Raw genomic sequence first — 24,802 nt, 5'->3', positions numbered from 1 at the left:
GTAAACAGGTGAAAAGCTATACATCAGAAGCTATACATCAGCTCATTTTCTCTTCTCTAGGTGAATCGTCCCAACTCGTTTTTGAGGGGGACCGGGGGGGAGGGGGAGGGGAGAAAGGAGGAAAGGGAAGTGTCTGCCAAGGGCTCGAGACAAAGCGTGAGAACTCAGATGGCGAAAAGCGGGCTTGACTGAGAAAATCGGAAGGAGAGAGGCTGAGGGCGGACAATCGGGTTAAAAATAGAAACTCATCCTCCACAGGACTAGTTCTTTCCAGCTCCACCCTGCGGCCGGCAGCCCAGCCGGTGACTCGGCTCCGCGCAATGGCAGCGCGGTCAGGCTGAGCCCCGCCTCCCCGACCCGGTGACTGGAGCCGGAGGCGCGGCGTCGGGCACGTGACGTCACCGCGCGCTCCCCGCCGCCGCCGTCGGGGTTTTCGCTGACGCACAGACCCCGCCCCTCCCTCCCACTTTGCCTCACTGACCGAGCGGCGGGCGGAGAGAGCGCGTCAGTCCGCCGGAGCGGGGAGCTGTGTGCACCTCCACTTGGGACTCGTCGCTCCCGGGAGCCGCGCAGCTCCCTTCGCGGTAGCAGAAGCGACAGAGAGCGCCATCCGCGGACCCTCGCGGCGCCCAGGCCTCGTTGCGCGCGCCCCGCTCGCTCTCGGAGTCGGCCTAGCCCGCCGCCGGTGGAGGCTGAGGCGACGACGGGCGACCGCCGCGAGCCGCCTTAGCCGCTGCGGCCTTCGATCCTCCCTCCGCCTCCTTCTTTGCCCCCCCCCGCTTCCCTCCTCCCACTTCCCGAGCTCCAGCGTGTCCCGGCCACGCTCGGTGTCGCTGCGGGAACAAAGGAGGAACCCGCGGCGGCGACACCACCTCCGCCTGCGGCTACGACCTGCTCCCGGCCGGCCGCGGCGGCTCCAGGGCGGCCGGCTTACCTATCCCGGAGGCCTCGGCCCGGCTCTACTGCGCCGGCGTCGCGCGCGAGCCCGGCTCCTGCCCCCGCAGGGTGAGTGGTGCGGAGCTGGGGGAGGGCGCCCGGGTGCTCGTGCCGGGCCGGGGGTGGGAGTGGGGGCTGGGACTCCGCGGGCCTCCGGCAAAGCCTGAGCGACTCGCGGAAGGCGGCGTCCGGGGGAGGGAGCCCGCCCGCCAGCTCAGGAAGCACAAAGACGGAGGCGTCATCCTGTCGTCGTGGCTGGAGGCCCGGTTCCCTGCGCCCCCGGCTCACTCGCACACGCACGGTCGGGGGAACAATGCCCAGCTTGCGGCCTCCGGGGCTTCGGGACGCTCTCTAGTCTGTCCTGGTCGCCTTCCGCGGTGGCGCCCGGTGTGGGTGGCCTGACAGGGAAAGACAAAGGCGGTGGCGGCGGCCGCCGCGCCCCCGGCCCCTTAACCGCCGCACCCCTCATCTCTGCCTCCTCGGAGGAGCCGTTCAGGGTCGGGGTTGGGCGCGGGATGGGCAGGGTGAGGGGCTGGCTTGGCCTGTGGAGCTGCTGTTCTGCATGACTCAGTGGTTTTTGAAGAAGGCCCTGCTCGGCTTTCCTGAGCGAGGCCTTTGCTCAGAAATGCATGGGGATAGAGATGGGGGACCAGTGGGACCCGAACTTGTTTTAAAATCCCCTGGAACGTTGGGTGAGGGGGACTTCTGTCGACGGGTTTTAGTTTTACCGATGTCGCTGCATTTCTCACCCAAGATCTCTTTCGTGAAGGAAATGGAGCACCTTCCCCTTTGTTTCGTGCATTTAGTCTGGTGAACGTAAAATTCTTTGCTCTTTTCCCACACACGAGGAGCAGTGTTTTGGGAAAAGGCCCAGATTCTTTGATTGAATGCCTCTTAAGAATCTTGTCTAAGAACATACTAGGGTAAAGTAGTATATATAGGTCATAGAGCCATACAGCTACTGTTCCTAAACTTCGCATTCAGGTAATTTACAGACTTTTAAAAAATAATCTAAATGAATTGCATTTTACTCCTTAGTTTTAAAAGTAGGATTTCAGAACTGAATTGGTGAAAATATTGCAATTTTATTTTTCAAGTTTTTTCAAAAAATACCCCCCCAAAAAAGATTTGTTTTATTTTTCCCTATTTTCTGTCTCAGGCCAGGTATTAAGCCTGAAAAGGAGCCTTTAAAAATCACAGTAATCTTCTCTATTTGCAAAGAGGGAACCGAGATCTGGAGAGTAAGGGCTTGCCCAAGGTCACTGGCTTAGTTAGAGGTAGATTAGAGACTAGAACTCCGATCTCAATTCCAGGTGGGGTGGACATTCCTAACATTTTTGTGCACCTGAAAGAACTAAATTTCATGTATAAAAGCCTTTTGTTATTCATATTTGAGGCTGGAGAATTTTCAGTTACATGCCCCCCAGTCTTTTAGGTTTTTGTTTTGTAGTTAACGAATTAGAGGAAGCCACAAACTATAGAGAAACATTTCAGCTGTAAAAACTAAAAATAAACATTTTAGCTGTATCTGATAGAGCTGACCCATGAATGCTCAAGTTTGTAACAACTTGAAAGGTACTAAATAATAATGGTATTGCATTTTTTCTAAAATACTGCGAAGTAGGAGAATACTGTATCTAATGGTGAACTAATCTCCCCCTCCTGCCCCCCTGCAAAAAAAAATTGCCACTAAACAGGAGAGTTCCTTCTGCCTTGATGCTCTCATCGCTTTGCTTGATTTTTAGACAGTCCTTTTGGCTTCATGAGTGATTAATGATGCTTGCGTCTTCTAGATTGAATTTGAGATTGTTCTTTAGCCATCCCTACATTAGAAAAAACTGTAGGAACCTTAATGGCATTTTTTTCTTTTGTTTTCTTACTGTGTCAGATACATGAACGCTGCATCCTTAGTTCTTGGGGTTGTGTAGGAGTTGGCAGGCTCCGAGATATAAATAGAAGCTGATTTCAGAGGCCCCTGTTGACTAGGCTTTATGTGAGAGCCTCCATCCAGCTCAGCTTGTCACATTGCAGCCTTGTGACAGGCTGAAGCGCCCTCCCATGTGATCCAAGCTTCTGAGAAATACTAAGGCAAGCTGTGCACATGTGATGGCATTTAAAAGCTGACTTTCTACGAGGAAAAAAATCCAAAAAGTGGGAGGCCATGTAGGAAACTAACGTCCTGGTGTCTCTTGTGTCTCAGAGTTTGGAGGCTATTTATAGTGAATTGAAGGTAGATGTGTTTTCTGAAGAAAGGTGGAATACTTTGCGTATGAAGTCCTGGGATGAGATCCCCCACCCCCGTTTATCTAAGTGAAACAAAAGATTTTAGAATTGGATTAGCTAATATTAATATGGGTTGACTCTTAAGACAATTTACCTTTAAAGCCACTGTCAGACGACACTAGAAGTTAGTGTAGAAAGTGACTTAGCGTAATTCTTCAAGCTGGCTTTAAGGAAGGACCCTACTTTTTGCATAGGGCAAAGACTCGTAACTTTGTATGATGGGCATGCAGATAAATACACTATTTGAAGCATTTTTTGCATGTTATACTCAAAATTTTAAAAAACCAACTGAAAGTGTTTTAATAAACTTCGTAAGTGATGTTGAAATATTTGCACTACCCTGCTCCAAATGAGTCAGCTAAATTCCACTTACTATTTAAAGAGACAGTGTCAACTAAATTAGTACTATTGTCTGAAGTAAGTTGCAAATACTGATCACTCTATACAAGCTTGATTGGCTTGAAATATTTTCAAGCTTTAAATATGGTGTCTTACTAGCAAAAGGAAAAACTACTATCACTTAAATGTTTAGGAGAATAAATGTCAGGATTCTAGCCAGGTCGAAATTGGTTAGCCCTCTGTCCCCGCCCTTTAATAATTTTGGTAGAAAATGTTAATACTTGTTAAAACATTGTTTTTAATAACTCACTAAAGAGTGTATCCTAGTATGTGATGGTTGGAAAAAGCCTAATGAAATTCTAGGGAATAAGCTCTAGCTTGAAGTAAGCTACCGTGCTTTTTTGAAATGTTTGTAACTTAATAAAGCACCTACGTTGTCAACATTAAGGTACATTGACATGACAATGACCACAAGTTACACGATCTCCTTTTGAGTAGTTTCAAATATGATTTTTGTACATTCATACATATTTTATGGTAACATGGAAATCCTCCAGTGTTTTCTTTAATTTTTCTTAAATGTTTATGTTCTGTTAACTCAGGAAATTTACTAAATCTAGCAAAACATTAGTGTATTTGTGCTAATTTTAACAAGGCTTCTGGAAAAGCAAGGGTATGCTTCCTGTATAAAGCTCTTTCTGATAACCTAGCATTAAATATTAACCATTACTAAAGGTTTTGTATTTATATCGCTTTGCTATATTGAAATTGAGATTGGAAAGGTTTCATTACTTTCTGGTATGAGGAAAACACGCTTGTTAAAAGTTTTAATAGAGCTGTTGGCTGACAAACCTATGGCTGAAAATTTGTGTGTTGCAGGTTTCTGGGCACTGACTTCAAAGTATACTCAGACCCAGATTTCACATGTCAACTCTAAAACAAAAGGAATTTTCTATAAGTAACTGACCCTACCTCTAAATTCTTAAAGAGCTTCACTTTCTGTTGCCAAGCTAACAGGAAAGGCTAATTGATCCACCAGCTCTCTTTCCAGCCTCATAAAGGTGTTGCAGCATTTTGAAAGTACAGATGCTCTCTTCCCTGTAGCAGAATTGTTGAATTACTAGTGGACCCAAGTGTGTTCAGGTGTTTCAAGAACGCTCTAGAGCTGCATCCAATATATACAGCTAGTTTAAAGAACCACTAGTAGATACCGAGTCAACAGTTGATTGTGATTATTTGAAATGATATGCCTATAGTACTGGAGAGCTGAAAGTGATTTTAAAATACCAATTGCACTAATTGATTTAAACACAATTCTTATATCTGGAAGGGTGACCTTTTCAGGAATTAAAACAGACATTGACAGGTAAAATAACACATTTTAATGTATAATGGCAGAATTGTTCTAAAGAATGTGAAGTCATAATAGTTCATTATTTATCAAGCTAAAACACAGTTTCTGTTATGTCCTTTGTTTTATAAAGGCAACAAAATATAATTTAGCCTACCCTTTTTAAAGATAACACAATTTGGGCCTTTGTTAGAAATAAACTCAGTGCTTAGAAATGACAAAGGTACAATCGTGACTATCATACTAATTTAGTGATTCTGTGGGTTTTTTTTTTTGATTACATGCTAGTTTCTTAAAATTTTTTTGTTGTTTTGTTTATAGGAGAACAATGGCTCAGGAGACTAACCAGACCCCAGGGCCCATGCTGTGTAGTACAGGATGTGGCTTTTATGGGAATCCTAGGACAAATGGAATGTGTTCTGTTTGCTACAAAGAACATCTTCAGAGACAGCAGAATAGTGGCAGAATGAGCCCAATGGGTAAGTTGTTTCCAAGGAATAACCCATTTGAAGAACTGGTGGACAGAAAATGTAGAACTAAGAATTGGGGCCTAAGACTGAACCAATGCTGAAAGTCCAAGGAGAGAAAAACCCAAGAAAAGCTTGAAATTTAAAGCAACAGCTCAAGTACTTTGCATACTACATGAGGAATGAGTGACTGTCTACAAGCATCTTCTAGGTTTTTCATTTTCCTTTTTGAGGTTTTGTTTCATACTTGTGTTCACTGGATACGAATTTTTTGGTTTTGTTTGTTTGGATATCACTTAAATAGAGGATTCTGCAGCACAATGAAAGTACTTAAGTCACTAACCTAATGAAATGCAAGTATTTGTTACTTATTAATAGTTTTGTTCCTGAGTGTTTGAGGTGTTGCTTTGTTTCTTACAAATCCTTTTTTTAAATAGGAACAGCTAGTGGTTCCAACAGTCCTACCTCAGATTCTGCATCTGTACAAAGGGCAGACACTAGTTTAAACAACTGTGAAGGTGCTGCTGGCAGCACAACTGAAAAATCAAGGTAAGATTGAATGTTTCTGGGTTTTTATTATTATTACTATAGGAGGAAATAAAAATAACATAATTATGAATGTTAATAAAAAGGATATTATGTTACTTCAAATATATTACATTATCATAAGGCAGTTAATATATCAGATGCCCTTTATTTTGCATGTGTTGCACAATTGGAGATTCCAGTGTCTTTTAACATATCTTGTAGGTCACTGAGTGAAGGTGTATATCATAACGTACTGCAGAACAGTCTCAAGTATGCTATGTTGAGAATGCGTGCTTTTATTTCCTTGTAATTGAGGTGTAGGGATTGTAGAGAATGAGGTTCTGTAACTATATTGTAATGCCACGCAAGACATTTTGGCAAAGCTGCCCCTTTTGCTTTCCTTCTTCTCAACCATTTGTGCTGGGCATCTTTTTTAGATTATTTAGCTCCATTTGGCCATGTTGGAAATACTATATAATTTAAAGTTGAACTGACAACTTACCTCACAGAGAAGTACCTTTAACATCTTTAAAAATGTTTGCTTGAACTCAAATAGAAATGTGCCTGTGGCTGCCTTGCCTGTAACTCAGCAAATGACAGAAATGAGCATTTCAAGAGAAGACAAAATAACTACCCCGAAAACAGAGGTGTCAGAGCCAGGTATGTTTTTTGTTTAATACTAGTTGAGTTCTGGATTTGGTGGTACGAGAAAGGGTTGGTTGGGGGTATTCTTTCCTTCCCATTGAAGGACCAAAGAGGAACAAGAGCTACAACACATAGACCGAGCAAACCACTGTCTTTAAAGTAACTTGTAGTATAAGACAGTCACTCTTTACTCTCTTCTTTGCCATTTCCCCTTAACCTCACACCCACAAATCAGCAAAGTTTATAATATGAAGAACGGAAGTACTAAGAATTTCATGAAGTTAGAAGGTAGTTCACCAATACATTTTAGAAGTATCTAAATCATTAGAGAAGACATACAGAGAAAATTATATAGATTAAATTCCAAAGCCATCAAAAATTTTACAATAAAAAATTCAGCCTTGATATTAATATTGTAGAAAATATTTGAGCAAAAAACATACTGAACACTAATAAAACTTCCAAGTTGAAGTGTTGGATCCCTACGGGAGTTAAAAACTCAGTATGGAAATGCATTTTGGTTTACATTAGATAGTGACTGATTGCTCTAGTGTTGCCAGTTTGATTTATTTGAATTACCTGTGCTAGACCTTAGAACAGTGATCTACCTATTTTATAGCACATCTAGTTCATTTGATCAATTACTGACTGGTACAGTATTTACTGAAGACAGTATAAAACTTTATTGTAAGGAAATAAAGTCAATAGATATATAATCTGCTTTGAGGCTTGCTTTTGCTAATATTACATAGGCAAGCTTATGTGAACCATATCAATCTTAATCGATAAAGTTAAGATGAAAATTTTAAGTTGGGCAGGGGAATCCGTATTTGGCATTTTGAAGTGAATTCCATCCTTCTGAAAAATTGACCAAATTCATATTTGTGGGGCTTTTGTTCTGTGTTTTTGTTTTTTTAACACAAAATTACTATGACCTTGGAATAATACTCTTTCGGATTAAATCTGCAGCTATTCTGTGCATTTATTATTTCTTGGTAGACAATCTGTAGTTTGCTGCTCTTTGCCTTTTCTGTATCATTTTTCTCTTCTTAACTCCCTTTTTTCCCTATATGTCTTGGGAACCACTATTCAGTTTTCAGATGTGGCCAAGAAAATGGCTGTCATCTCCTCCCCCAGACTATTCTCACATACCGTTCTTTACCATCATACCATCAGGAAAAATTATGTTAAGGCTGCCATAATAGATTATTAGGAATAAGTAGTAGCTGGAATACCACTGTTGATCTAATATTAGGCTATTGATCTCACTGGGTATATTACTAATGCAAGTAAACTATAAATTTGGAGAGAATTTTAGAGTAAGTTGTCATTAAACCAATAGGTTTGCTCTAGAGCTTCCGATTTATGCTGATAATGTTAGTGCTGTCCTATTGTTTAGGCAGTAATTTTACCATTGTATATATTAATTTGCTATTCTTGAGGTTTGGATTAATGTTAAAACTCAGCTAACAGTACTTCTGGTGTCGCTGAATTTTATAAAAGTAGAATTAAATTTTGGTATTTTTTAAATAACCTGGTGGTAATGTGGACTTTAATACAGTAATCTGCATTCTTATATTGACAAATTCTGTTGATGTCATATATGAACTAAAACTTGAATCCGTTTTAAATAGAGAAACAGGAACTTTTAAAAGTAGATCATATCTCTAGTTGTCCGAACTTTATACCAGTTTTACGCATCGCAAAGTAAACTAAAACTGTGCTTTAAAAATTCTTGTTTTGCCTATAGAATCCTATTTAATCTAAAGTCACAACTCTTCAAATTTTTACACTGTCCTAAAAGGACGTTGTTTGCTAATCTTTCAAAAGAAAGAGCTTTTTATAAAAATTCTCCAGGTTTCCTACATAAGAAAATAAAATGACAAAGTAATGTGACATTTTGGGATATGAAGTTAATTAGGAATTAATGATTTGAGTTCTACTTTTTGAAATTTGCTGGTTTTACCTACATAATTTTTCTTTTTTCTATTAATTTTACTACCAAAATGACTAGTTACGTACCTCAGAAGTTGGCAGCCATATTTACTGAGTAGTAATGAATTTGAACTGCCCTAATTAAGAAGTTTGCATTTAGGCAATTGCAATATGGAAAAGCTGAGCAGGTAACCACATCTCTTAAGTCTTTAAAACTTAAAATTAGGATTTTGTTTCCTAGTACTAGCTGTTAAGAGTGAATTTAAAGGAATTTGAGCGATCATTTAATGAAAATTTATAGGGACAAGTTGTATTATGTTAATTGGCAAGAAATTCTCAGATTTGAAAGTTCTGATATTGAAGTAGAAGATTTTATTTAAAGTACTTGTTTTCAGGAAAGGCTTCTTAAACATTTTCACTGAGACTCTTACTGTTTCTCTTAATTTTTTTTTTAACTTAGATAATTGTCAACCAGTGAATTCTTGACAGATTTCTAATTTTTACCCTTGTTTTTCAGTTGTCACTCAGCCCAGTCCATCAGTTTCTCAGCCCAGTACTTCTCAAAGTGAAGAAAAAGCTCCTGAGTTGCCCAAACCAAAGAAGAACAGATGTTTCATGTGCAGAAAGAAAGTTGGCCTTACAGGTACTACAGAACACATAACACCATGTATATTCTGCTGCTGAGATTTAACAGTAACTCCTTAAGAGACTCCTAGTTATTCCCTAAGGGACTCGTCAGTCTTGCATATAAAACAAAATGTCCAGCTTTCAAGAATAGAAAGTTTCCAGAGTAGACTAAAAGTGGGACAACGAGGAGAAGTTGAGTTTGATTTCCATCTCTCTCTAATCATATGAAATCCTTTCCTAACTTCAGGCCTTCTCAATCTCCTTTATTGAATTGATCATCCCTTTTGATTCTTTCCTTTGTTCTCCTGGGGGAAAGGTAGCTGAATTAAACAGTAAGCACCTACTTTGAACACGTGCACAAAATGGTCTACGTACTTTTTAATTTTAATTGTTTCCTTTAAATCTCAGAACTGTATGGTTCTTTTCCTAGGTTTCACATTACCTAGTTAACTTATGGTAGGACTAGGATTTGAATTCGGTTCAGCCTGACTCCAGAGCCTGTGTAATTTCTACTCTGTATAGGACCTACAGGAGTTTATGGAAGAGAGTTAACTTGAATTTCTCATCATTTTAAGAAAGCTTAAAAGCATTTTCACGATTTAAAGTGACAGACTCTTCCATGTTGCAAAGATCCATGAAAATCTGATTCCTCTTCTATAGTGACTTAATGCCAATCGTTGTTGTTTTTTGGGTTTTTGTTTTTTGTTTTCTTTTAATTGCTACAAGTTCCCAAGTGACTCTACTTCCTCTTATATGTATAGGGTTTGACTGCCGATGTGGAAATTTGTTTTGTGGACTTCACCGTTACTCTGACAAGCACAACTGTCCTTATGATTACAAAGCAGAAGCTGCAGCAAAAATCAGAAAAGAGAATCCAGTTGTTGTGGCTGAAAAAATCCAGAGAATATAAATTACTACTTGTGAAGAGACTGAAACTTTGTTTTTATTTTAATATATCGTAGGAAAACATTAAAGAGCAGGTGCATGGCCATTTTTCTTTGATGTTCTCCAGAGTTTTACTTCACACTTGTCTGTCTTATAGTTGATATTTTAGGTTGTTTGGGTGTTTGTTACAGGCAGAATTGGATAGATACAGCCCTACAAAATGTATATGCCCTCCCTTGAATAAAATTGGATGAAAATCTGCACAGCAAATTGAAATACACAGATAACAGGGACAAAATTTAGTTCCCTCGTGCCAAACAAAATATGTGAAATATCTGCATGTTTGCAGCATATCTGCCTTTGGGAATGTAATCAAGGTGTAATCTTTGGCTAGTGTTATGTGCCTGTATTTTTTTTAAAAAATGGTACACCAGAAAAGGACTGGCAGTCTACTTCTACCATAGTTAAACTTCACGCTGTTAATTTCTACATGTTCTTTGGAAGCAGGAAGAAAGCTATAAAGTGGATCAGACCTTTCCGTGAAACCAGTATTTGGTGCCATATGTGAGCCTAGTTAATTAGTCTTCTAAAAGCTGTCAAATAAGACATTCTGTGAGAGGTATACATCGCAACTGGTTACAAAGAGTAAACATCAAGCCAACAGGGTCTTGAGCTATCTTTGAAACTTACTGTGCTGGCCTGCACCAGAAGATGTCTGCATTATTCTCATTGCTAAAAATGCATAGCACAGAACTGCACTAGGATTAATTTGTTTACAAGAAGAAATTAAAACTCTACGTTTGGTTTTCACATACAGCAGCTCTGTTGAATAACATGCATCTGAATTTTAAGTTGCAAAGGTATCTCAATAATTTTTCATGTGCATATTTTGTTGAGTGTTTTGGTTCAAGAAAGAATGTTTAAAGCTTTTTTAAAGACTTCAGTTCTTAATGTAACTGTACCCTTCTGCATGGAAAATCATAACCAAAATGGCTGCAGTAGACTTCTTAGTGGTATCCAGCACCACTTGCAGAGGGCTGCTTTATCATATTAATTGTACTTGGGTGTAGGACTCTAGTGTTCTTGGGTGTATTGCATGGGCTGCATTATCTACAGCATTGTACAATAACAACTAGAAGAGGCAGTATACTTCACTGATGCTTGTCTGGTAATATCACTTCTGTGTTATAATGGAAGGTTTTTTGTGATGTATGAAACTTGTGTTTTTTTATATATAAATGAGTATAGTTAGATTAGTGTCGTGGTAATGCCTGTTTTCATCTGTAAATAGTTAAGTATGTACACAAGGCACTACTGATTTACTGCAGTGTTCAGTCTTAGTTTTTACTTTTATTCTTAAAGCATTCAGTTTTGCTTTCAATTTTCTGTATCTTAGTTTCAGTTAGATCTGCAGATGTGTACAGATAGTTCATATTTATGTATTGCACATAATCATGCTATTCAGCATTGATGCTATATTGTATTATGTAAATAATAAAAGCCATGTACAGAGGGAAACTTCCACTTGTTCATTGGGTTTTTAAGCCATAGTTAGAAATCCTAAAGGGGGATAATTAGAAAATGTTACATATTCAACTTTTTAGTTGCATATGTAGACTTTGCATGGCTATATTGTAAACTTTTCCATTGCCATCCCTGAACATGATATATTCAAGTGAGAACCATGAGATGAGTGTTGTGAAACATCTTAAGTATGGTATGTAGTAGACAATTTAATTTTGAAGAAATGTATAGGCAACTTTTAGGATCAAAACAGTCTTAGAACTTGGGCCATAGTTGTTCAGTCTTCACATCTCTTCTTTAATTTTTTTATTTCATTTTTTGCTTTATAAGTAACACTTTATGCATGACAATTTGTGTACAAAAACCGGCAAAGTTTTACCTGTTAGGGGTTTGGTTCTAATGTTGAGATGGACCCATGGGCTTGGTCTTTGCAGGTCACAGGTGTCATGTGAGATAAGAAAGAATAAGGAATAACAGTGACATGCTGACCTTGCCAATGCAGTTGCTGAAGTGAGATAGCAGAACCGTGGCTTCTCAGTGATGGAATTTGAAATGGAAATGGCTGATGCACTACCATCTGTCACAGTTCTTTGGATGCTGCTACTTTTGCTTCAGGTGGGAGGAAATATATACTGTACTTAGGATGAGCTAAAGGATAGTTACCTCCTAAAATACGAAGGATATTGAATTCACAGTTGAGCTGAAGTTCTGGTATTTGGAAGACAAACTTAATTTTTATTCAAAGTTTCAAGATGTATTTTCCCTCTTAATGCTATCTCTGTCATCAAACATTTGATAGATTTTTAAGTCTTAAGGTTTTGAAATCAGAGTAGTGGGTATACAGAAGACTTAGATGGGAAGATGATGGACCCTTCAACTTCATTTGTCTGTAATGATCTTTGAAATAAGTAGCATGAAATTGTAATAATTTCCATAATCATTTCTTATGAGAAACATTAATTTAGAACATTTGGCTTTGTGGATTTGATTGGTCAGGAACATCAGTTGTGGAGAAGAATCAAATGTGTAAAACAAGGCAGCTAGGAAGATTCAATTTCACCTAGACTCCTGTACTCAAACCTAAATTTTTCTCAGGCAGGACTATAAATGGGCTTTAACTTTGTAATGATGTACACTGAGATAGAAAACATTTCAAGAATATACCACTTTTCACCTTACAGATTCACTTCACATCCCCACTCCAAAACTGTTTTGGGAGGACAGTAATAGGAATTAGCTATATGGCCTAGAGCTAGTCCTTTTGTCAAATCTATTCTTCAGTGGACTTCATCTGCAAAACTAGAGCCTCTGGTTTGAGCTGGTGTTACCCACAGCATGAATTTGGAAAGGAAACAATTTTGAGTGGGATGGCATAGTGGTTAAGATTATTGTCCCTGGAGCCCTGCTTCTCTATCTGTAAATAAGTATAGTAACAATGCCCAGCACATAGTAAGTGTTCCCTGTTAAATTTTTTAAGAACTTGAGTTTTTTTAGAGCAATTTTAGGTTCACAGCAAAATTGAGAGAGGTAAGTGCAGACTTCCCATGTACCCTCTCCTGCCACACGTACATAGCTCCTCTGTTACCAACACCACAAGAGTGGTACATTTGTTAAAATTAATGAAAGTACATTGACACATCATAATGACCCAAAGTCCATAGTTTGTAATTCACCATTGTTTTCTATGGGTTTGGACTAACCTATAATGACATATCAATCATTATAATAGAGTATTTTCACTGCCCTAAAAAATCTGCTCCACCTATTCCTCCGCTCCACCCCAGCCCCTGACAACTACTGATCTTTTTACTGGCCCCATAATTTTGCCATTTCCAGAATGTCATATGGGATCAAAAAGTATGTATGTAACCTTTTCAGATTGGCTTTAGTTAATGTTTCTCATTTAAGTTTCCTCCATGTCTTTTCATGGTTTGATAACATTTCTTTTTAGTGTTGAATAATCCATTTTCCAGATGTCCCTCAGTTTATCCATATACCTACTGAAGTACAACTTGAAGCTTCAAAGTTTGGGCAATTACGAATAAAGCTGTCGTAAACAGCAGTGTGCAGGTTTTGTGTGGAAAAACTTTTCAACTCCTATGAGTAAATGCCAAATGTGATTGCTGGATTGTATGATAAGAATATATTTGATTTTGTAAGAAACCACCAAACTGGCTTCCAAAATGGTTGTACCATTTTGCATTCCTGCCAGCAGTGAATGAGAGTTTCTATTGTTCCACATCTTCACCAGTATTTAGTGGTGTCAGTGTTCTGGGGTTTTGGCCATTCTAATAGATGTGCAGTTAAATTTCATTGTTTGAATTTGTATTTCCCTGATGACATGATGTTGAGCATCTTACAGGATTCTTAATTTGCCATCTGTGTATCTTTGATGAAGTGTCTAGTAAGGTCTTTGGACCATTTTTTAGTTGAGGCTGTTTTCTTACTGAATTTTAAGAGTTCTATATTTTGGATAAGAGTTCTTTATCAGATGTGTCTTTTGCAAGTATTTTCTCCTAGTCTGTAACTTGTTCTCTTGAGGTATTGTTAATTTTAATGTCCTAGAGTAATGATTTCTAGAACTTGGAAAGAGAATTGTTTGATAACAAGATTGGTTGCATTAAGTCTTACATAGTGAAAAGGTAAAGGTCTGTAACTTTTAAAAACTTTAATGTGATTAGAATCATTTTTTTCAGCTGCATTAAATGAAGTTATTTGCAAGAAAACTAAAAATGAGCAAATGTCTACTAAGTAATCTGATAGCAACATGTTAAGCATGCTGTTATAATTGTATTTTTTGAATTGGTACTACATTCACAGGGTTCAAAAATGGATTTATTGATATACACTGAAGCATAGCTTCTCTCATCCTGTCACATGTGTCCCACTCCAAAGACACATTTTAGGTACCTGTCATAAGTTGGAAGGTTTCTCTCTTCCACATCATGTAAACATCTGACTGTGTACAGAGACTTAATTTGACTCTTGTTTGCCTAATTGTTTGCAAAGTTCTTACAGCGATTTTTGTTCATAAATTTAGCTTATAATTTTGGAGAGAATGATGGGTGTGGTTTCTGGTTGATGAGCAATAGATTATATAGCCTTAATAGAAGGATTTCTGTGGGTGAAGTAGCACATTGTTAATGAAAGTAATTTGAAATTTGATAAAGAAGTTTCTTATGTTTGTACAATCTGCTTTAAAGCGAAGTACATGTACAACAATACAGAAGTGCCATTTAACGCTTAATACTATTTTCACACACAAACACTGGTTTTTAATTCATATAAAAGCAAAGAGCATTGTTTTGTGTTTTCTCCCAGAGTGCCTTTCTGTTCTAGTCCTAGAAGTAAGTTAAACCATCTTGTGGCATAAATGTAAGATTCCATGTTGTCTGCAAAGGTCTACTATCCTTTTTAGTATAGGTACTGATTGGCTGTTGAACTTCACATGTGATACTTAGATTAACTAACAGCAAGACGACAGAAGTTATGTGTTATTTTCTAGTTGGTTAACTGCATCGAATGTTTTTTCCTGATGATACTAATTTGAACTGTCACCACGGAACCTCAGATTTTATATGTCTGAAATGATTGATAATATAACCAAGGCTGTTCAGGAATTAGGGTATTTTATTAGCCTACACAGAAGTTAATAAATCTTTATAACACATTCTTAAATTTTAGTTGAGTGCAAGAACTGTTCACAAAATAGCAATTACTGAAGCACATGCTCTTTTAGAGCTTAGGAAGCAGCCAGGGAAAATATAGGCTAGCCTAAATGAGTTCAACTTAAACACTAGTGTCTTGAATAAATTTCTGAAATTGATCTTACGTGTATAATCCATGGCAAATTAAAAAATGGTAGTGGTTACATGCTTCTACCCTCTCTTCCCTCCCTATTACTAAAAATGCATTCAAACATGAAAATTTGAATACTATGCAAATAAATATGATTTAGACTATTTTAAAGCATTTCTTTAAAGAAAATATGCACCCTAGTGTTCTGGTTCCACATCCACCCTTATGAGAAAAGTACTTACTAGGGTGATGTTTCTTAAAGTACCCCTCCCCTAGGCAAACCCCATGTGCTTAGAAATATCAACCAAGTAACTAAAAATATTTGGCCTCCAATGTCCTGTACTAATTACTACTGTAAATGTAATTTGTAAAAATAATACTTAAATATGAATAGTTAATATGCCACCCCACCCATTAACCTTTAGCATCTAGCATATTTTAGTAACAGCTAAAATTATGTTTGAACATTTTTCATTCTTAGCTATTTATTTGATTGGCATGAAAATTAGATTGGTTTGAATGTCTGGGACAGCATAACCAGTTTTTCAGTGGCTAGGTTTATATATCAGGTGACAAAAATAATATAGCATGAGACTCCAGAGATTTAACAACATAATAATAACCTATTAGGAAAAAAAAGTGCAATCTACAGGCATCAAAATACCATGCACTCACATTCAGGCATGGCCCTTTAGAGCATTCAAGTAATAGGCATGTTAATTTGGGTCTTTGATTAAAAGAAAGTGAGGCTTTTAAAAAGTAAATTAAGGGCAGTACTTTTTAACTGATTAATTGGGACCAAGAATTTTCTAGACTCTTAAGGTATCTTTAAGGATCCTAGACAAATTATCAGAGCTAACCAATAATCACAGTGATGTACAACCCTTACACAGAAGATCCCAGGTTGGACTGAACATAGCACTTAGTACTGAATTACAGCATTTCAAACTTTGTAGTAAAGTTCAGTGTCATGTATTTCTAAAGCCTAAGGACCAAAGGCTACTTTTTACAATGAGCTGGATGTATGGCGTGTAGTAGATACCAAATGAAAGGCCAATTATAGTTGTCACAAGAGGTTCTCGTGAGTTGCACCTGGGAAGCTATGTCATCCTCCGTTGAGAACTGAGAGGAGCAATTAGTCACATTTGACACTGGGTCTTCCCTCTATGGTTGAGGCAGGCCATCTGAGCAGGAAAAGTGAAGTATATGTGGTTTTTAGTTTTCAAGGAGATCATCAACTAGTACAAGAGAGAAGGATGATCTGAATTACTAAATTGGGCAGATTGATTCTATAACTGAGAAAGTAAGTTTGAGTTTTAGGAGGATGGGTGGTCAGAAATAATGTTGGATATCATCCGATATATGTCATTACTTGAAGCCTTTTCTCCCAAGAACAATGCATGTTACAAAATTTGCTGCTTGTGGGTGGAGAGTAAATTTTTCATTCCAGGCTGGGAAAACAATTAGTAGTTGATAGTGGTTAGATACTAGCTTTTAAGCCAGTTTGGGTTTGTGACTCAAAAACTGTGACTCTGGGAAAGTTATTAATCTTGAATACCTGTGTGGCTTTACCTATGCAAACTTTAAAGCTTAAAATGATGTTAACCTGTAACACACTTAGTAATGTCAAGCACATTGTTAAGTGCTTGATATAGATTCGATGTTTCAACATTACTTAATGGCTAATAACCCCTGAAAGAAGGCTATATTCACAGATGTTTAAGAGGCCAGATTCTGATCTGTGTGGTTTAACAATCAGTTATTTTACTATCAACTAAAACTCATTTGGTGAAATGGAAACAAAATCCCACCACTAGTTTTCTGTCTGCAAGGCTGACGTTCTTAAGCTGGGCCATGTGTCCTTGAAATTGCATGCAAAGTTTGGTGTCTGTGTTTCTTGGTAGAATTTTCAAATTGATCAATGACTCAAAGATGACTCAGGATCCAAATGGCCTTCCTGGCCATTAAAATACTTGAATATTTTATGAGGGTGCTAGCTACTATACAAGCCAGGAATACCAAATCTGCCTTGTTCTGCTGCCTCTAAGACAATATCAAAAGAAGAGCAGTACCTTTTCTCCTGTTAGAGGCAGTAACAATGGCTCCATGGGCTGAAGAAGAAAATGAATTGGTGGATAACAAATTTAGTCCTCAATCTTTTTAAAAATAATTTTAGTTTGCTTTTCCCTGATACCCTGTCCTACTCCTCTCAAACTCAGACGATTGTCTTAAGACATCATGCTTTGCATGATACACATGCTTGTAAGCCAAGAAAAGCAAGTTTCAAGCATGTTATTTTACGTAGTGATTGTCTTAACCTTACATAAGCCCAGATGCCCTCTCACAGTCTTGGCTGAATTGTCAGAGTATTGTTCTGTGTGATAGAGAGAAACTAAACCATCTCTATACTGTTATTTCCAAGGCTAAAATAGTAGAGAAGTTGAAAATTACTGTGAGTCAGTTCAGGACAACAGCATTTTATTACTAAGTGATCCCTCTTCTGGTGCATACTTTCTCCCTGAAGCGATATCCCAGCCTGTTACTGCTGGAAGAATGTCTTAGAATCAATCTTTGAAACTCTTCCAGTGCTTATAATTTTCCCAATCCAGACATACTGATCTATTCACAGAATGGACGAGATGTGCCTAAATCATGCCTTAGGAGTGGCACAGTAGCCTGAATCTTTTAGCAGAGGCATTCCCAAACCTGTAGATCACCAATATCAACTGGAGGGCTAAAAACAATAAAACACATACTTGGGTCTCAGTTCATTTTCACTAAATCAGAGCATCTGAGAGAATCTATTTTTGACAGCTCTCCCCTACATGATTTTGTTAATCAGATTTGGAAAATACTGTTTAGAATATATGTCTTCTCTCCCACAAACTAGGCCCATGGAGTATAAAGAGAGATGAGCTTGGACAGTCCAATGCCTCACTCCCTTGAACTGTTCCAAATGGAGCTTTCTGTTTCTCTGTATCATCCCCATTTTAAAGTGCTGGTATGTGTGGTCTCTGTTAGAACTCTTGTATTTATTTTCTACTCATAATTCCTAATACCACATTAGAGTATTTTGCAAAATGCTGAGGCAGGAACAAACCCATTTTGGTTGTAATCCCATGGTTCTTCAATATATGGCTCAACACGTTTCACCCAGAAAGTCCTTCCCAAAACTAACCATGTAATCACATTGTTCTTTGGAGTTAAGTGAAACTCAGCAATAAAACTAAATGAATGCTGTTGCTTTAGGCTTTGGAGCCCATCTACCTGTCTCACTTTAAAATTCATTGGTGGCACTCGCTCACTTTTGCACAACTTCTCTGCCTGGGTAATCCACCCACTTTATCTACCTGTGCATTAATAACCTTTTGTTTACCAGCCAGCCTTGAGGAGAGCTATTTAAAGCTGTAGTGGGGTGAGGGGGTAGGCTGTAGTTACACTTCCCCAGCTCTGGAGAAGACTTAAGGAAAGGCAGTGGGAATAAAGGTTTCATTAATATCATTTTTCCTCTTCATTGTGTGAGTTGTCCTGTGAGCCGGAATCCAAGACAAGAAAATCAGACAGCTCCAGGCATACCCACTGTCAGCACTCCCTGGCACAACTTCAAAATCTTGTTCAAAAGCATTTTCAGAACACTAGGCACCAATGTATTTAAATGTAAGTACATAATCAAAAGGTGGATATGAGTACATAGTTATTAGCAAGGCCTTGACTTTATCTCTCTAAATGCAATCCAGGGTCACATGAGTATACGCTAAGGAATACAAAAGGATTACTAGAATGGCTTTTGGGTCCCAAGAAAGATGAGACAGAGTCATTCAGACAAGTATGCCTCATGATCATCACAGGAAGAGAGCAAGGGCCCCAGGGCTGCAGTGAGGTAGAGGTCACCTTAACTGAAGAGGCTGAGCATCCTTGAGTAACTGTCTCAAAGAGGAATATAGGGAAAAAAAAAAATCAAGGACTTTAAAATTGGAGAAACCCAAGTCTTTGCTTCAGTTTTTAATAGGATATGGTTTGGGGCACATTATTTAACCTCTTTGTTTCTTCAGTGGGTAAGTGGGCCTAACAAGAAAAATTGGGTTCTTGTCCCCAGTTGAATGAAACAAAATCCAAAGAGGTGAGTACAACATTTAGCACACAACTGAGGCTGATGCTTAAAAATATTTGCACAATTTCTTACCATCTCACCTTTCTCTGCCCTCCACCCTCAACCCAAGCTATCTCAGCCGAGTTAAGATAAGAGCAGAGCTGGAAAGGAGTAGAGGAGACAGCAATGTCAAGCTCTCAATGATTATTGTATAAACAGAATGGTTTATCTCCCTCACATGATAGAGAAAGAGCCATAACCATCAAGATGAACTCTGCTGGTGAAGACCCTCAGATGAATACTTGTCTAGGCCAGATTACCTGTGTTGCAAGAATAGGTCATCAGCTGTAGCCCAAGATGGGTGGGCTTATAGGGTCTGGGGGAGATACAAGCCTCTGCAAGGTATTTAGAAGGATTCATGAGGCCCCTCCTGCAAAGAGCAGCAGGCTTCAAGAAGTGTTTTACACAGGGACAAGTGCAGAGATCGTAGGTGGGATGATCTCATACAAGGCAATAGAGTTCTTAAGATGAAGTGTATTGACAGTGGGGACTTTCTGACAGAAAGTGGGGATGAGTTGTTGGGTAGTTTTCTCTTCTTGGTATCTTTCGACCTGAGTGCTGTGAGCTGGGCCATGTTGTAATTTAAGTTTACAGCATCTCCATGGTGACCTGTGATACATGGACTACCCTTGAACTTCCGTATAACCTGCTGTTGTAAATTATCTGAATCTGACTCTCCACACTCCCATGAATGGGGTTGAACTTGATTTGACTTGATGTACCAAACCAGAGCCAACTTGTTAAAAAATTTCTCTTTATGTTTTCTTGCTTAGGGAAAGGTATCACAGGACATAAATATTTGAACATGACAAATTTAATGTGGCATTTTTCTACCTGTACTACCAAAATTGAACCAATGAGATTCATTGAGTTCATTTTATTTAGTCCATTATGAGAATCCTAGGATTTTAAACCAGGAGTTAATCATTTCCTTAGCAAAGTCAGGACAATAATGAAACCTTAAAAAGCCATGAGTTACAGTCATGGAGTGAGGACCCCATTATAGTATCACAGTGGTTTTTCAGTAATGAACTGACAGTGACTTGGTCTCACATTTAGCAGAGGTAACAAAAAGGATAATTCCAAAATCAGTCAGATGATTATCGGAACCATTATTTATATGACTGTATTTCCCAGCACATACACAGGGGTTTGCTGACACTTCCTGTTCCTTAAAAAAGGGTTCCTAGTTGGTGCTACTTCAAGTTGGACACTCCATGTCCAACACAAGACAACTGTTTTGTTTGGTATCAAAAAGCCAACCTGTATCATGCAGAAACTGGTTTTTACTGCGCTTATTTTTCTGATCTGAAATGATTTCCGAGAATTATGGACTGTTGTACACTTTTTAGCTTGTAGCAACATTGTAAAACACACGTATTAACAAACACTAAAACGTCAATAATCTTTTCCTATGACTTAAGGATAAACAAGTGGGCTACCGCAGCATTGTATAATAGTGGAGGAGGGCTCCCTGGACATACCACAGTGGGACGAGAGTCATGAGGGGGGTGCCGTGATACTGCCTCGTGGCCCAGCTCACAGCCTCTACAGTGCAGCCTCTGGCTCATGCAGGTTTATAACATCATCTAACTGAAACACACCAACAAACAAACAAAAACAGAGTTAGGTGCATTTAAATCCCCTGAATACAAAGACTAGCTTTGATGAATTCATCTTTTTATTTCCAGCATTTTTCATAGTGCCTGATCATCTCCTTCAAAAAATAGTATATGTATTTTTTTCAGCCTTCATCTACTTGTAATGAAAACTCATTATTTGGCATCTTATAATTTTTAACTACTTAAAAGGAAAAGAAAAATAAGCAGCAACAACAACAAAAGCAAAACAAAAAACAAAAAACAAAAACAGTCAGTGACTCCCCTGTGTCACTCTCTCTCATTAAAAAGGTAGAACATATTTACTTTAGAGAACAAGAGAGACAGTGCACTCCAGGTTTTGGAAACTAGCTAATTAAGTTCCCCCAAAACATCCTGCAATGTCCACCAGGGAGTTATTAGTTATTTTATTAATGAAAAGATTATCAATATAAAGAAAATAAGTCATCTAGAAAAAAACCTCATGAATCATAAAATATTCTTAAAAAGAGGGAAAGTCTGCCCACTCTAGCTTGATGCAGAGCAGCAGCTGTTTTGACTGACCAAACCCAGAATAAAGTAGGAGCGTTTACAACTGGACGTCTTAGCAAATACCAGATCCAGTTGGGACAATTGGGACAACTTGGGACAACTTGAGAAGAGGTTTGGTGGGCTGTACAGACAGGGGAATTTTAACAAAAACGACTAGAGAAGTAAGAACAGCAATTATAACTGACAGATCAGAACAGCCTGCTCAGATAAGCTAAAAATGAGTCAGACCTTCAGTATGATGACAACTTTGACAAGAATTTTGAAGTGACAATGAATGCAAAGCTTTACACGTCTAGATCCACACAACTGTTCATTAGAGCCCCCCAGGGGTTGATGCATTTAGCAAATGGTGGTTTTATGTACATTTTAACTTTCAGATGCTTCAATAAATTGCTGATAAAAATAAAACCTCATTTTCATATTTTTGAAATGGAAGACATGTCTTTAGAGTTGGGTAAATCATTCTAAGTGTGAGTCCAGAGTTGGTGAGGTGAGAATGGTTTTTGTTTGCTAACATGACAATAGTGTGGCAAAGGTTTCAAAGACTGCTCCATCTGCAAATAAATTTTGCAGATTCCTTTGGAAAAATACAAAACAACTCATATGCTGATTACAGCTCATTTTCATCCAGCACCACCCCCAAGATCTCATTTCATTTTAATCTAGTAAACTCATTTGTTGCCACTAGGTTAATTTCTTTCAAAATAACCTGTAATTCAGACTCGCCTTTTTTCTCTTTAAACAGATTGATGAGGGCTTTTAAATTTTAGTTTTAATAATATTTTGGTAAATGTATACAGGAACTTTAAAAAAATATGTCCTTAGCATTCAAAAGAAGCATTACTAGAATTCGGAAATTTCAGAAAGTAACTAGGAGTAGGGGTAAAGAATAATGTGAATCATTGGGGTGGGATCAGGGGCATACTCTCTGAAGGTTTATGTATCATTTGGCCATCCTCTAGAAATAAGAGAGGATTTTGTTAAAAAGAAATCTTTCAATCAATAATCAAGATATTTTTGATAGAAGGCTAAAATTCTTACTTCATTTTTAGTTGAGGATTTTAGTCCTCTTTCCTCACCCCTTGTAATTGTAGGAACGGAGAATGGAGAATCCATATTTTCCCCTCTTCCTGATGATTAGAAAATAAATGGTTCCCCAGACCAGTGTTAGAGGAGAAAACTATTCACGACGCTTGTTAAAGAGTGATGAGGCAGATTTCATTCAGGACCATCATGATAGGTGTAGGGACCACTGCAATAGACTCAGCTCCAAGTACAAGGAAAAGTGGGAATTTGTAGCCCTAGAGTAGGGTAGAGGGTCAGTGAATAGAAATTACTAAGAGGAAACATCAGGGGTAAGGGAGGATTCTGGCTAAACCAGCCTCACAGGATTCGTGCTAATATGCAGGCCAGGGCCAATCAGATAGAGTGTAGGATTCTGGTTAAACTGCCTTAGGATTTCTCACTAAAATTGGACAATGCAGAGACAAACACAGAAGACCGCAAGTCAAGGCCTACCTGACAAGAGAGTTCAGAGGCGCCTGAATAGAGGTTGGTCAAAGAGAGAATCTTTATCACAGGACAGAAGTGAACTGGGTCTCAGGAAAATCACAGGGTGCCTCTGGGTCTGTCATGAAGCAGCTCTGAGACCAGCAGAGAGGTCACTTTGCCTCTGGGCTTTACAGTGTTTCTCACCTATAAAATAATAGGTCTGTTTTATATGGTATTCACGTTCTTTCCAGTTTTAACATTTCAGGATTCCAGAAGAGGAGAAGGACTCTTCCTCAGAGCCTCATTTCCTCTTGAGTAGGAGGACAGATTTAGAACTTGGAGGAAATTAGAGGTTCAGCCACTAACTCTTCACTGAAGCTCTCCTCACTTTGAACATATGTTGGTCTTCAGTGTCACCATGAGGCATTCTTCCAGGCCACAGGCATCTCTGTTTAGATTTTCATGCACCATCCACCAGCAAGAAGAGTCTTTCTCATTTTGCTTCAAGCTTAACATGGGTCATTTCAAATTCAAGTATATGGTCTGACGATGCCTACACCTTTGTTTCTGGAATGAATCAGTAAACTTCGAGGGAGGAGAATAGGAAGGGGAGTGAGTGGCAAATGCATGTGATGGATCAACAGCTTCATGGACTTCATAAGTTGTCTATGAACTGAGAAAACCATTTCCACAGTCCCCATTTCTCAACTGAAGTTCTGTGGAAGGGCCTAGATTCATCGAGACTAGAAAAATATACTCATGAAATGAACTTCTGGTAAATGATCCTAACAGAACCAGAGGAATCCTGTTTTGAATACCCTGTTTCTTCACAAAGGCCATGACTTCCTCACACATTTTGTTTCTCTGACAAATGTTCTCTCTCAGACAGAGCTGAGCCTCTCACGTGTGAGAAACTTCTCACAATTGACTTTCTCAAGAGTGCCAGTTGGCTGACAAACTTTCTGTGAAGGGGTCCGCCTGCCTTTCCCTGGATGGACTCAGGATGCTGCCTCCACAAAGAGGGAGAATCCAGTCTTCTCCTTCCCCCATGGCAGCTTCTTGTGCTTTTAGCTTAATCAGTCTTCATTTCAGGACCCAGAGTTCTCTCTCCTCCTCATTTTCCTGTCAATCCCCACAGCAGAACACATTCCTTTTCCAAATATCTCCAACCTTTGATCACTGATCTTCCCATCGGCTGTCAGTGAGAGGTCTATTAAGTGTTCCAATCTTGAAATCCTTCTGATGAAGACAAATGAGAAATAAACTTGTTGTGAAATACCTCCTGGAACATTTATGTCTCTCAATTTCTTTTACTGTCTCCCTGCTCTGAGGCTTAGAGAGAGAATGGAGGCTGGGTTTCAGTGACAGATGGCAGAGGATAATCTTTCATTTTGTCGTAAAGTTAACCCTCAAAGGGGCTTGAAAAAGACCTTTCTCTTGGAAAATCATGGCTTCGTATTTCCTTGCTTTTAACAGGGTAGAAAAAGCATCTCCTTTCTGATTTTCAAGATGGAGAGCATGCCCTTTCTTTTAAGCTAACCCACCTCACAAAATACTGTGTTGAAGTGCCTCTCCATTCTGTTTTATTTGTTTTTCTGTGAGTGCCTTGTGCATTTTAATTAATGATAATTTGACTGTGTTTGAGCCTTAACAATAAGTAAGAAAAGGAGACTATTAGAAATAATCCAATAAA

General features: G+C 38.8%; 2 protein-coding genes across 4 annotated transcripts in view; one reads left to right on the top strand and one right to left on the bottom strand.

Moving 5' to 3' along the window:
• Positions 1 to 1,058, bottom strand: part of TMC1 (transmembrane channel like 1) — a 317,967-nt gene extending 316,909 nt beyond the window's left edge. The window contains exon 1 of the mRNA XM_072959593.1: positions 935 to 1,058. The gene's annotated coding sequence lies outside the window, so the exon portion shown is untranslated. The remainder of the gene's footprint in view (positions 1 to 934) is intronic.
• ZFAND5 (zinc finger AN1-type containing 5) lies at positions 873 to 24,802 on the top strand. 3 transcript variants are annotated; one of them, XM_072959596.1, is made up of 6 exons: positions 873 to 1,005; positions 5,231 to 5,388; positions 5,814 to 5,925; positions 6,461 to 6,564; positions 9,002 to 9,127; positions 11,955 to 24,802. In XM_072959596.1, exons 2-6 carry the CDS (start codon positions 5,238 to 5,240, stop codon positions 11,975 to 11,977), a joined length of 516 nt encoding a protein of 171 aa, XP_072815697.1. In that variant the 5' UTR covers positions 873 to 1,005; positions 5,231 to 5,237; the 3' UTR covers positions 11,978 to 24,802. The 3 variants fall into 3 exon arrangements, with proteins under 3 accessions (XP_072815697.1, XP_072815695.1, XP_072815696.1); XM_072959594.1 differs by lacking the exon at positions 11,955 to 24,802 and adding an exon at positions 9,873 to 11,514; XM_072959595.1 differs by lacking the exons at positions 873 to 1,005; positions 11,955 to 24,802 and adding exons at positions 1,086 to 1,237; positions 9,873 to 11,514.

The sequence above is a fragment of the Vicugna pacos genome, chromosome 4, assembly GCF_048564905.1.
Source record: "Vicugna pacos chromosome 4, VicPac4, whole genome shotgun sequence".
NCBI classification, from domain to species: domain Eukaryota; kingdom Metazoa; phylum Chordata; class Mammalia; order Artiodactyla; family Camelidae; genus Vicugna; species Vicugna pacos.
This window is presented reverse-complemented; position numbering and strand designations above follow the sequence as displayed.

Bases quoted from the DNA above. Each gene is read 5' to 3' on its own strand.
- ZFAND5 (XM_072959594.1), top strand. From the start codon at position 5,238: ATGGCTCAGGAGACTAACCAGACCCCAGGGCCCATGCTGTGTAGTACA. The intron at 5,926-6,460 runs GTAAGATTGAAT...GAACTCAAATAG, and splicing joins AGCACAACTGAAAAATCAAG to AAATGTGCCTGTGGCTGCCT. The intron at 6,565-9,001 runs GTATGTTTTTTG...CTTGTTTTTCAG, and splicing joins AACAGAGGTGTCAGAGCCAG to TTGTCACTCAGCCCAGTCCA.